This window comes from Orussus abietinus, unplaced genomic scaffold (genome assembly GCF_000612105.2).
Source record: "Orussus abietinus isolate OABI.00-Male unplaced genomic scaffold, Oabi_2.0 scaffold1, whole genome shotgun sequence".
In the NCBI taxonomy this organism is placed as follows: Eukaryota; Metazoa; Arthropoda; class Insecta; order Hymenoptera; family Orussidae; genus Orussus; species Orussus abietinus.
The window spans coordinates 3,007,224-3,020,630 of record NW_019396017.1 but is presented as its reverse complement, the minus strand read 5'-3'; the positions used below and the strand labels follow the sequence as shown (position 1 = coordinate 3,020,630).

Here is a 13,407-nt window from a genome sequence, read left to right as displayed (position 1 = left end):
CCGCGAGGGCTTACCATTCCGCCATATCGCCTCGCAATGGTCGGTATCATGTAAACTACATACACGTATCTCCGGGCTCTCGATGTATACGGGACTTACGGGGCGAAACTCGACGAATCCGCGCAAAGTTGAACGTAAGTCACCGAAAGAAAGAGCGGGGAAAAAGAAATGGAAAGAAACGCGACGACCTCTTTTCCGCGGTCCGCCATCTTGGACGCGGCAAAGACCCGCCGGCGAGTTGACAAAAGTGATCCGAGTCTTTCGCGTTTCCACGCCGGAGAATGGCCGTTGAAACAAGCCGAGTGCTGTAAATACGGGATTTTTGTCGCCGGCCAATTCGACACAATCCTTACCGCAAAGTGGACTTACGTTGTTTTTACCCCCCCAGCCACGGCCGTTTACAGCGTGCTCATTGAACGACCGCGATCGCGGCGCGGATTAAGAAAAGAAACCCAGGTCCATTTTGTCCCGGTGGTTTCGGGATTTGCAACGGCTCGTGGCGAGGGTCGAGAAAAAAAGGAAAGGAGAAAAAAGAAAAAGAAGAACGGAAGAAAAAAAAAACCCGGGACACTTTCCGCGTCCCGTAAATCACCGTGTCGAGGATTCGTCTCGAGCCTGACACTCACCTGGCGAATCTCTCCTTGTCTTGCATATTGTCGTCCTCCATTCTCCGGTATCTGCCCCCACTCGGGTCGTCCTCATCGGATCTGGAATAAAACAGAAAATTGACAAACCCTCCTGTCACCACCGCCCTCCTACGATCCTCTTCCAAATTTCAACATTTCACAAAATAATCCGCAAAAATTCCCCGAGTCGTAGAAAAGCCGTCAGAGTTCCGCTCGTCGAATCACCCCATTTTAACCTGTTCCCTAGCAGAGTCCTTTTCAAATTGTCATAAGTAAACCGGATAAACCCCCCGAAGCGTGCCAGTCAATTCTCGCTCCATCCTTCTAATCCATCCCTGATTCTGGAAACCTCCTCCATCCCTTCCTCCCCTAAGCTCGAGGGTCTCCGTCTAAACCCACGGAGCAGTGGCCGGGGTCGGAGCCATCGAGGCAGCGTCCTCTCTCTCTCTATCGAGAGACGTTCGATCGGCGTAAATCCGCAGTCGGATCGTAGCGGGCTCATTATCGGTGGTCGGGGTATCCACATCCAGCGGTGGGATTAAGTATCGGGATCATGCGGATGTACCTCGGCGGTGGTGGTTGCACCCACCCACCCACCGGCGCTCACACGCGGGCTGGCGTCCCGGCGAGTCGGGCTTGCGCACACCCACCCGCATGGTCGCGCGCACACTGACCCGCATGGTCGCGCGCACACCTACCCACATGTCCGCGCGTACACCTACCCGCATGGTCGCGCGCGGACGTACCCGTTCACGTAAGTATATACGCTCACGTGAGGGTACTCGCTCACGTGCACACGTACCCGCGATCACGGGGGCACCCACACCAGGGAATGCGGGCGAGCGATCGTCAGTCTATGCGGCGCCGGTGATGTACGGTTCTGACCCTGAGCGAAAAAGTAAGCTCCCCCTATGCCCCTGCGCCCCCCTCCCTCCGGGCCCCGGTTTGGCCCGGATGCCGTGGGACCCCGTGCACCGTCGGCGGTGGGGGCGTAGGGCCCGGAGCAGCCCGCATCCGGGTAGGCTGCGCGCGCTGCGCTGCGCTGAGCCCATCGGGCCCCATCGGGCAGCGCGGTGCAGCGCGGAGCAGCGCGGAGCAGCGCCGGCCCGGCCAACGGACCCGACGCTGCCCTCCCCCCGCCCGACCCCCCGAACCCTCTCCGTCGGCGACCTCTTCTGGAACCATCCGGAGGTCGGAGGGGGCCGATTTATGGAGTACGTAATGACGCTCACCAGGCCCCGTGGACCCCTTGGGCCCCGTGTATCGAGACTTAGGCGGATACGCCGAGAGCGGTAGACACACTCCGGGACGTCGCTGACCCGATTACGCCCGCGCCCCGTTAGGGCACGACGCGCCGATGGGAACGGTCCCAGGGATGGGGTCTACACTTGGGACTCACCCTAGGATGGAAAAAATAGGATAGCATTTTTTTTCACCATTTCTTCACCGAGATGAAATTCTGGTGATTTCTGATTTCGTGGTTAGGGACTTGGTTTGGTCGGTGTATCTTGGGTGGGCATGAAGGGAACTTGGCTGATTCTGGGGACTTTGGAAAGAGGGAATTTTCAGGTTATGTTTCGGACGCGGGATAGAGGGTGGGCAGAAATGGAGGAGGGGAATGCGCTCCGAGAACCGACTCGGGACAAAAGGAAGTCCTCTCGGTGGTGGGTGGGCCTTATTGTTTTTCGGGCACTTCGTTACCCTGGCAGGGTCTCCGATTTACGTTCGATGACCCCACGGTGGGGTCCGGACCGGGGAGACTTCGGTCCGGAACTCTCGGATTGTGTTACGACTGGGGAGAGGGGTTCCTTGACCTCCGCAATGGGTCACCCGCCGGAGTTCCGGATACGCTCGAAGGGAGCCCTATATATCGAGAGGTCAACAGGTGCGAATTCCCTCCGCTCTTTTTCTCTCCCCGAATTAAACCTATCCTGCTCGATCTGGCGAAAGACGTCATCCCAGAGTTCCCCACGATTAAAAAAGAAAAATAGACAAATCCATTTTCAGCACCGTGTATAAAAAATAAGCCAAATTCAGGAACGTCGCCTATCAACTTCTCAAAGAAATCCCCAGAATTTGCGGTTAATTAAATTTCCCGACAGAATGTCTAGGAACTATTTCTTGCAAACGATTTCAAGCCTTCCGAAATGTTCGGTGAAACCGTCGGGGCGAATCGGCGTGACCGGGACGAAACCCTGAACGAGTTTACGAGTTATCGACGGGCTTTCAGCGGCACTTGATTGCCGGAGGTATCCAACCGAGGCTAGGGAAACGATCGAGAGGTTGCCGTTCGAGATGAACTTTCACCGGGACCGAAAGTTCGAGAGCAAGTCGGGGCCTATCTTCGGAATCGATCTAGGAATCCTTGGCAGCGTCGCCGGTGGAAAAGCCCGACCCTTGGGCTCGGTGTAAGGTTCCGCAGTCTCGTAAAACAAGACTGCCGGAGAGATCAGGACAGGAGATCGAAGTCTCTCTAAAGCCACCCCCGCGTGACGTCCACCTTACAGTGGCGCTTCTTTTGTTCCCCCTAGTTTCCCCCGCCATGCGGATTTTTACCCCCAAGAGGAGAGCCACGAGGCCGCCACCCCCGAGTGACTCTCTTCATCTTCCACCTCGGGTTCGAATATATCTCCCCCGTGTCTTATACCTGCCTTCCTAGTCTCCAGGTAGCCTTCGAAAAATTGGACGAGCTGATTTTTCAAGAGAAAAAAAAAAAATAAGAAATGACATTCAGACTCGATTTTTCATGGATTCACATGGCAGGTTGAATTGCAAATGCTTGTAAGGAGAGGCTGATAAGAGGTTTCAGTTTTGGAAGTCAATGGATCCCTCTCCGAGGAATATTTAACGCATGTACCCCCCAAGCGAAAGCTCTGGTATCAAAGTGCTGTTTTGTATACGATGGGTAGACTTAATACCAAGTTACGATATACCAACATGGTAATGTAGAGTGTAAGTATCTTGTACTCGGGGAGGCGGGGCTAACCACCATTTGTTTCCACGATTTATGGGACCATAGAGATCTCAATCTCCGGTATCACGGAATGTCCGACTGCATTCGGGACGCCGTTTGATAAACAGTCACTTATCGGACGTTCGATTCCCGCCCGAAAAATATTTATTTTCATTTCCGCGAGGAGTTGAGTAGAATCCGATCTCGTGGGTGGTAAATTTTGGGCGGGCGGTTTTTTTCGCCCTTTTTACCGGGTCAAGTGAATTCGAAACATAAAGACAATTTTTATAGGACGAATGCGATACACGTTGCGTGGTGCACGGCATTCGTGGAATAACTCCGGTCCATACACGATACACAGACCGATTCCAGGCCGACTCGGTACGTAAGTACTACCCGATACTTAAAGGTACCATCCGTGGTACCTTCCCATTAAATCGCCGTACCAATAACCGGTCGCAAGCTTTGTATCAGCGAAACGTCCTTCGATCGTGAAAGGTGGAGAACGTACCGCGATTGCGGGAACTATACTTTCCATACACTCACCAGCCCTGACTGCCCGATTACCACCGAAAAGCATTTCCCTCTAAAACTTGTTAGTCATATTTCGTTGGTGGAACTGGACCATTTCGTCTCGAATAAAAATAAAAAAAAATAAAAACGGAGAAGCAACGTCGATACCTTCAATCCGACCGAGTCGAAGGATTCCGACATCTGCAAACTCACGCCGCAATTTTTTCTCCGCAAATCGATTCTTTAAAAAAAAAAAAAATATATATTTATATATATAAAAAAACAACTGCTGTCATTTCCAATATGGAAGACAGCGGAAGCGTCCCAGTTACGATCACGTCCGTAACTTAGTCATCGTCTGGAGGAAGGCAGACGCAAACGGACGTGTCGAAAGTCGAAACCTCGTCGTGCCTTAAATAGTTGCCACGTGTCGATTGACGATCATTTAACGATATCCAATGCCAAGTACATGGTCGACAAGTAATTGATATCAGCATGCAGGGGTTGCAATATGATATTCATCGAAAGACGATAAGTCGACCACGGGATTTCGGCTTGCCTCCTGGGGAATTTTGGTAAGGTCATCTTCCGAATTTAATATTTCCACCGAAATTCTCGATTATCGCGATGCGACGTTAACGATATCGTTGGGATACTGTTAGGTCTTACAAAGTACTCGGGTGCCGACTTAGCGCCGACGGTACGCCGAGGATGTCATTCGTATTCCTCGAGGACGCTCCATAATTTCCAGGTAATACCGACTGCCAAGTTCGTAGCGTTACGCAATGTACGCCCCGTTGCGTACCGACACCTGTATTACGCGCTACCCGGCGATTGGCTAGCAGCACCTTCTCCACACACGCAACGCACGCCTTTAAGTCGCCTCCTCAAATCGCCGCACCTCGATTTAGAGATGGGCACGATTGGAATCCTTGGATCCAGCCTGCGATCTCAGAATGAAATGATCGATACGCAAATTAAAAAAAATTTGGTAGGATGAAAAAAATCCCGTGGAAAATAATGAGTTCTCAAACGCTGAAAAAGACAGAAAAAAAAAAAATGGACACGTGGATGGTCGCCACGTGAATTCTTGAAACTTTTTAATCCTGTCCTGGGAGAATGAATCTCCTCGTTAAATTATGACGAATACTCGGATGTTCATAAAATCAACGGATGGAAATGGGTAATTAAGAAAGTGATGGAATGGGATTTGGGGTGTGGAGATGCAGTTGCCAATAATCGGCAAGCTTTGGGATAAGTAGAGATGGCGCCTTCTTGGGCACTCATTGTTAGCCGGTGCGTTCCACAATGTCGATTAGGAGCTTGAGGCCTGACGTAATTTTTCATCGCGGATGAGGTAATGCCACCTTCGGTAGCGCATATTAATACACGACTGCGTGCGATTGGCGGGTGGCGGCAAGAGGCGGTCCACGCTCCTCTACTCGGTCGACTCCTTCGACTTCGACCAGGGAGAGCGCCTTCCCCGCTGAGCTTATTGGCCATCCTAAGAACGGCCCTCCAAGGCTATACAAACGCATTTTTCCTACGAGGCTGCAGCTTCGAATTCAACGGAATCTGAATATAAATTCATTCGAAAAGATGGTAACAATTGGTCTCCACAACGGCTGCTAAATATTTTTAACGAGAAGGGAAAGAAAAAAAAAGTGGAGCCACGTAGGGACCGAGTGGAACTCTCCCAGGGAAAGTTCCTCGACCCACGTTCCCGACATCGCGAAATATGGTCTGGGTGAGATTAGGGTGCAAATCTGGGCCCTAAGGGGGTCTATCATCGACGATTATAGCCCATAGTCGCAACATAGTTTCTCCAGTCCCTTCTGGAGAAAGTCTCTCGAATGGACAATAACGAGGTTCGCTTTTGGGTAGTCCTTTGGAAGTAACGTCGGAAATCCACCAAGAGAAACATTCTGATCCGACAATTCGCCAAGTCAGAGGCACTTTGGCAGTCTTCCGGTAAGCAGGTTCACACCTAGACTCGTGTTCACACATTAGCCGGTAATGGAACCTCGATCCCGACTTCGACGTCTGGCCTAACTCCGGCTCCGGGCGTCGTAACGTGGAACGATACTCGCGTCACGGTTTGATTTTAGAGGCCAGCACGCAACGCCGGGAGATTATGAAATAACGATCCGTTAATCGGCGACGTAATTCCCGAATGACCACAAATCTCCTCTACGTGACGAATTCCGATGGCAGAGGGGTTGCCGGAGGCTGAGCGCAGCGTCGACGCTCCTCGGTGGTGGTGGGGTAAACAGAGGATTTAATATAAACGTCGCGGGTGCGTTCCACGAGGAAGCGCGCCGCCGCGGAAAAAGAGCGGAAAATGAAAAAGGAAAATAACGGGCAGCACCTCCTGGCGTAAGCATAGTCGGATAACGAGGAGCCATACGTGCGAGAATTGCACACACGGCCCAAAATTCCGCACGAGTGATCGTGCAAACTAGCCATTCTAGTTTGATAATTTAACGATGCACGAAAAAAGAATAAGAGAAAAAAACACGAGAGACTTATCCGCTTTATTTATTTATTTTTCTTTACCGGGAAAAAATCATGCCGCTCACGTCAGGATGTTTCAAAGATTTCGGACTTGTGAGTCTCGTCAGAGAGTACGTAAAGGTATGTAATAACATTTCCAGTGCAAGTAAATCACCTGTCCACCGACGGAAATGTGACACTCATGGTCCGCGTAGGGCATTATTCCGTGTACACGTACCTCGTTATTTGCAATTGTAATCTGTAACGGGACGGTGGAAATATGAGTTTACATCGATTCAGATAAGGGGGTGACTGAATCGGAACGGGCGAACGCGGATAGGGTTGAGTCGAATTAATTATCGGACCTACTAAGGTTAAGAATAACCCCAGAAATTAATAACCGGTGGAGGTAATAATTCATCAAACGAGATTACCGCACACGGACTCGGGTTTTCCATAATCCAAGACGAGCGGTTTAGCTCTACCGCATTGGCCTTCGCATTTAACTCCGCGAAAAGGCGCAATTAAATTCGTAATAAGATAACGAGAGGTCGAACATTACTCGTCTAGCAATCGGAGATACTTCTCTCGCATGCCAATAATTACGATAATTCCCATACGCACGACTACATTTACCGGATCGCTCTGTAATCCCAAAAACTATTAGCTCACATGCGGAATCCAATAACAGAGTTATCGATTTTCCATATCGACATGACCCATACGTGGTAACAGGCTCTTATCACCTAAATATCTCAAACAATTCCCCTTGTAATTTTCTCCCGCTACGAGGCGGCATAGTATCGTTTCTCAAAGATCATGTTAAGTAGCGATAATTACATAGGCTCCTAATCAGAAGCGTTTCGAAGAATGTCAAAAGTGTAATAAAGTGTCGAGGGTTATCAACACGCGTCAAGGAAGCCACATTGGCTCGTTCACCGACGGTAAGCAAAGCCTCGAAGAGAGCGTGCCGATGTTGTGGCTCGAAAGTTGCTGATCGCGCAGCAACAAAGCATTTTGTAAACAATTGGGCGGTCAAGGCTCCATAAGAAAAAAAAAAGAAAAAATAAGAAGCCGACGTGAAACCGTCCCGCGCGGTCCGTGAAAGACTCCTATCGGCCGAATGGCCGATTCTCGGTAGACCGTCGGTAATTAACAAAATTTCCACATAGGACGACCGGTCGAAATTTCCAGCCTTTCCCACGTAGAGGCTTGAGCAAGCCGCTAACGACGAGATATCTCTCCGCAACGCGGAAGATCCGGGTCTGAGGTTTACGAGTGTCGCTGATAATGCGGCCATATTTTTCGTTTCCGGGGAATGCGATGGAAATTCGCGAGATTACATCCGTAATAAATATAGGGCACTTTTAGATACGAAATCCTGAGCATTTCGATATCGACGAGGAACAGGATCCTCGGAATCTACATTTGGATTCGAAACATCCAGACTTTGAAAACAAAAAAATAATAATAATAAAATGAAAAAATAAATACGTCAAAAGGCATGTCTCGTAACGCGATATAAAAGTATAAAGGAAAAGACGTCTTCCATTATCGTTCTGAACTAACGCGAGGGGAATTTCTAACATTCCCCAGATTGCAGGGAATTTCTCGACACCTGTTGCATCGGCGAAGACAAATACCGGATTCTTTCAGGGCATTCCACAGGTAGGAAGTGCACAGTAAGGAGCGAGAGGAGGAATCGCGACGGAGTATTCGAGAGTCCAGTAAAACGATAAAAAAAAAAAAGAGAGAGAGAAAAATCATTTGGACAATGGAAGGCGCGAGTGCGCATAACCGCGCGAGAAGCCCTCGCATTCCCGAAACGGAGTTCCCACGGTAACCTCGGAACAGATTCGTTACAGGAGTTCCTGGTCGAATAATCTGTCCATTGATCGATCATCCTACACGGCGGTACAATTAATTATTCAATCGTTAAATTAACCAATAGACCGAACAACGACTCGATCAGCATAATACGAATAATTATTCGAAGTGCATCGCCTTGACTCGAATCGGATATCCTGTTCCGGGTTTGCGATCGACGCGGTCGCCTTCTAGGAGGTCCCCTCTGTTTCGCCGCAATTCCAATTGTAACAGCGAAAAGAAAGTGGATATTAAGCTATCCGTGAATAAAGTCGGCAATTTGATAGGCTAATTATTCCAGGTGACTGGATTACGAGATCCCCATAGAGAAGCGTTACCTTCGTCTCTTGGACTGCGGCGAGCTGACGGGGCCTTGTTGCATGTGATGGGGCGACAAATTGGGCCCATAAGAGAGGAGCTGGGCCCCGGTGGAGGTGACCGTGGCCGGCGGGGGAGGAGGTGGGCCCAATTGGTAGCCCACGGGGGCAGGTGGGACCACGTAGTGAGAGGGGCCTGGCCCGGGGCCCAGACCCACCCCATAGCCGGCGTTCCCCGGGCCGCCCCCGTACATGCCACCGTTACCAGGATACTCTATCTTGCCGGTTACTACCTCTTCAGGGTGGGCCCAAATCCGCGCACGGGTTCTCCCTCACCCCTAACTCGCTGCACCCTGGGTTACCATGACACGTGGACGTCCTCTCCAGGACTTCGGTTCTTCATGTACCCGGCTCTAGCGGAGGCGTCGAGTTATGGCCGATGTCAAGGTGTCAATTCTCGAGTTAATACACTCGCGTGCGAGGTTACTTCTTAATTGGTCACGGGAATTGCCTCCGGCACTGGATTCAACTCCAGGAACCTTCTCTTAGGAACCGAGGCTGACTGATCGTTGCCGATGCTCCAGTAAAGGCTCACCCTGCGGATAGTAGTCTTTCTTTTCAATTGCGATTATCAGGAATAGAACGAATCGGGTCGTCACCCGAAGTCGAAGAGTCCGCTTCGAGTCGGGGATCGCCTCGCCGTCTCGACGCTTCGAGGGTTCCCTGCTCTTGCAGGCAACCCTCGTAGGGACGTCAACTTCTTTTTGGTATCACGATCAAGATGTCAGCGTGAAATCCCTTTCCGCGGCAGGCCGGCGCTCGGGCTTCCTTCTCTTTTTCGACTGACTCGACCAGAGGAATTTATTCGACTCCGAAAGGTCCATTCCTGAGGAGCCGTCGCGACGCTCCGTTGGGAGCCTTCGAAGCTGACGAGAATGGGACGCTTATGGAATCTCGTATCACTTTACTAAGGAATTACCGCACGAATAAATAACCATTGTCTGGCGTTATCACTCCAGTTAGTGATACTGTTATGTGCAGCCGTCTACCAGGTTTCTTCGCTACCAGAAGAAAAGCAGTTCCGGCCTCGCGTCTCTCTTTTTCCGCTGCAACGATACTCCACAAAATATGACTCTTCCCCGTTGGCGTAGAAAATCACGGCGTTCGGCGAATTCTTGAATACTTGCACACAGTCTCTTCGTGGATGGTTCACTGGGATCGGAGTCGACACGAAAATTTCATCCTCCTCTTCGGGTACAGAAAACGGCGCCGTTATCACTGGGGCTCGCGACTCTGTCCGTGAATATCTGCAAGTTCCCAGAAAATTAGAGGCTGCATCCGTTTCCCACCCCCGAGGCGAGAGCTCGGCATCTCGCCGGTTGATTACTCGTGTCTCCGAGTCTTCTAATTGTTACACTCGGACTAGGTCTTACGAAATGACCGGGTGAACCGATTGGAGAGCACCGACGGGAATTTCGCGAAGGGAGAAGAAAAAATCCTCCCAAGGAATTGTCGAGAGCTATCGAGACCCACCTCGGTTTAGAGGACACTTTCACCCCGTCGACGACACAAGCCTTTCGGGAGGTACGTTTCCCGGGTTTCTTACGAGTAGAGGCATCGAAGGGTCCACGAGGAAGTTGCTCTCAGCTTGCGGTCGTCTTTTCGCTGGAAACCGACGAGATCGCATGCTAATTCGTCGAAGTACCTCGGAACAAGGACGGAAGCTGTTGATCGTTCATCCGTAGGTTCGGAGCTTCGATCATCCCATAGCAGCGCAGTCGAGGTGCCCCGAAGACGCCGGTCGTCCTCTTGGTCCCAGGGCTAGCATCCATCTCGGAAGGTTTTCCCGCCAATTTGTGTACTACCTCCGAATGTATACGTACCGAGTCACATTCCAACCAGTACTGAGGTAAATCGGCAGTAAATAAACGGGACGTCCTCTCGTCCTCGCGATTTAGGCGGGACCATCGTTCACCAGCGCCGCGGCGTGCGGTGACGAATTTTCGGGCTTCTTTCTTGGATCTTGAATTCTGGCGAATTCTTCTTATTTTCTCCTTTTTCAGGAATATCCGGCAGAGTGGAAAATATCAATCCACGAGGAGGATGGACTTTATCGCTTTAACTTCACGTGGAGACCGATCGTCTCCATGGTCCCCGGGGAGAACACGTGCGCACCTTTCGCAACTTTCGGCTGGAGTGTCGGCGACGACGTGGCGTCGCGGCGACGAGTCTTGTCAAGAGACTTTCGGGTGGCCGCTCGAAAACGCGGAAGTAGCCGCTCGCGGATCAACGACTAGTCACCGCCCACAACTCGCCAGTGACTGATTCCACCATAGCCACATAATGCACCGTGGTGGTACCCCGGTAAGGACTATCACTTCTCCCACCAGAGAGCGGAACAGCCATCGAGCAAAGCGCAACTTTTAGCCGGAGATAGGTACTCGCTCCACGGCCACCGGTGCTCGCGAAAAGAGGCACCCCTGTTTTCCGCGACTTTCCGAAGATTTTCGGTGAACCCCATGGGGCTCGTTTAGGAACATCGCACCCCTTCAAAAGCCCTCCAGATAGGTACTCCTCGGTACCACCAGAACTAAGGCTTCGAACAAGTAGAAAAGTAGAAATTGTAGATAAGTACAGTGCAATATGCGTTTTTTAAATCGGGGGTCACGGATTTCTGAGAAGAATCAAAGATATATTATTTCATAGAGGAGGATCATCGAGCTAGGTGTGACTTTTAGTGGAGGGTTGCTATGCGGTGGGTGAACGAGTCCCCAAAATTTGTAATATTCCCTGAGGGAGGGATACTATTAATTAATTAATTAAATGAGATATGGTTTCTTTCATAGTAGTCGCAGCGGCAGCTGCTTGGCTCCTCACCGAGGCATTTTAAGCTGGCGTTGTAACCAGTAGACTCGTAATCAGTCAAAACAATCGGGGACGGCAAAGCGGTTTTTTCTGTTCGTTTTGCTTTAACAAAGACCTCGGTAGCGAAAATCTACTCGTGATAAGGAGGTATTCTTAAGCGGAGTTGCAACATCTGTCGAAGAATAGGAATATTGGTCGGCAAATGAGCAGCATTGTTACAGACTTGTCTACTGTGCGAGGTACCTCGTAACCGATCCCTGGGGGATATCTCTTCTAGGAACAGAATTAATCGTACTCGGCGAAAACTTAGCTCTTCGTTCCGTTTAAATACTAACGTAACAACTGGATTTTATCATGAATCGTTGAGTGGTAGATTTTTACCACCTGGAAAAGTAAAAATATTTTGATAGAAAAAAGGTTAATTATATGTCAAGGATAATAAATTATTCTTGTCAATAATAAATTATTCTTGACATAACTTTATTATAATTTGATATAAACAGTTGTCACCTTTTCATAATTTTATTCCTGCTTTGGAATATAGGAGAGAGCGAATAAAAATATAGACGTAATTTTACTATAGCGAGGGATCGATAAATAACTAAAACCACATAATTACTGGTATCGCTACATTGTACACGTGTCATGCGAATTCACACAAAATTCTGATAGAACCACTGAACGTTAATTGTTGATACCGAACAGGACTAGAATATATCATCGCTAGTATTATTTTAATTTCCATAACGTTTCTAGAAATTTAAAATCGATAGACTCACCCTATGCTGCCAGCACTCCGCTTTTGTGATATCTTGCTCGGATCAGTCCCTGGAACATAAAATAAAATTATGAAGCATATCTGACATTGACGATTCGACTCTAAATATCTCATCAATTGTAAGACTATACCACGCTTGTAATTAAATGTCAACTTCTTTTACTTAACTTTAGACAGCATAAATTTCACCCCCCTAAAGTTCTTTAATTCGAATATTCATTATTAAGTCTGAATAAGTAATTTCGCTATTTCATGTTCACGCATTAAATGAATGAATTCACGTATGTTACAGAAAATTATGCAGCATTAATACAGAAAAGCAATAAGGGAAATTAACGATCCGAAACAAGAGAAATCCATTCATGATTTCAGTCATCCTTGAATTTCATTAGAGTAACCTTTCCAAAGATAAACCAGACTTTGCTCAAAGTTGAACATACCGGAGGCAATCGCGAAATGCACAACATAACTGAATTGAAATGACCTTACACAGACGTTCTTTTAGATGAGAAAAAATGTTACGTAGCCCCGATGATTGTTACTCGTCGTCACACTCCAATTAAAAAACGGTCCCAACGTCAAACCAACACTCGTCGTTTACCTGGCATAGAATGGGCGATCGCAGACATTTGGATTGTAAACATTCAGGTTAAATTTTTTCCTTACACCGTTTCGACACAATAAAATGTGGAGTGTGGCCAAATGTCAATAAAACCGCTCCTTTACACCTTCACTCCAGCAATATTAAAACTGGGTGTTTACATTGACAAATTACGCCATTTTGAAGTTTTATTTTTGCTTGGGCACAAGGGCTTCAACCAAACGGAAATCCACACGACACTACAAGAACTACATGAGAAGGTTAGGTTCGTTCTCAAGTTACGGGATGAATCTGTCGCCACATTGAAATTCATCATATGTAAATCATCGGTTATTTCCGATACGAGAATTAATAACATCATTCACTTCTTACGTTTTCTTGTAAAATTATTATCG

At 48.8% G+C, this 13,407-nt stretch overlaps 1 protein-coding gene across 10 annotated transcripts in view; it reads right to left on the bottom strand.

Annotated features, from left to right (window-relative positions):
• LOC105697991 (aryl hydrocarbon receptor nuclear translocator homolog) overlaps window positions 1–13,404 on the bottom strand; it is a 26,987-nt gene extending 13,583 nt beyond the window's left edge. For 3 of the 10 annotated variants that reach the window (XM_012421786.2, XM_012421788.2, XM_012421789.2), the window contains exons 1-2: window positions 8,790–10,838; window positions 627–707 (exon numbers count right to left, since the gene is read on the bottom strand). In XM_012421786.2, coding sequence (XP_012277209.1) covers window positions 627–707; window positions 8,790–9,022 — 314 coding nt within the window. In that variant the 5' untranslated portion in view covers window positions 9,023–10,838. The other 7 variants (XM_012421795.2, XM_012421791.2, XM_012421790.2 and 4 more) reach the window with 7 other exon arrangements.
• Window positions 13,405–13,407: the final 3 nt, after the last annotated feature.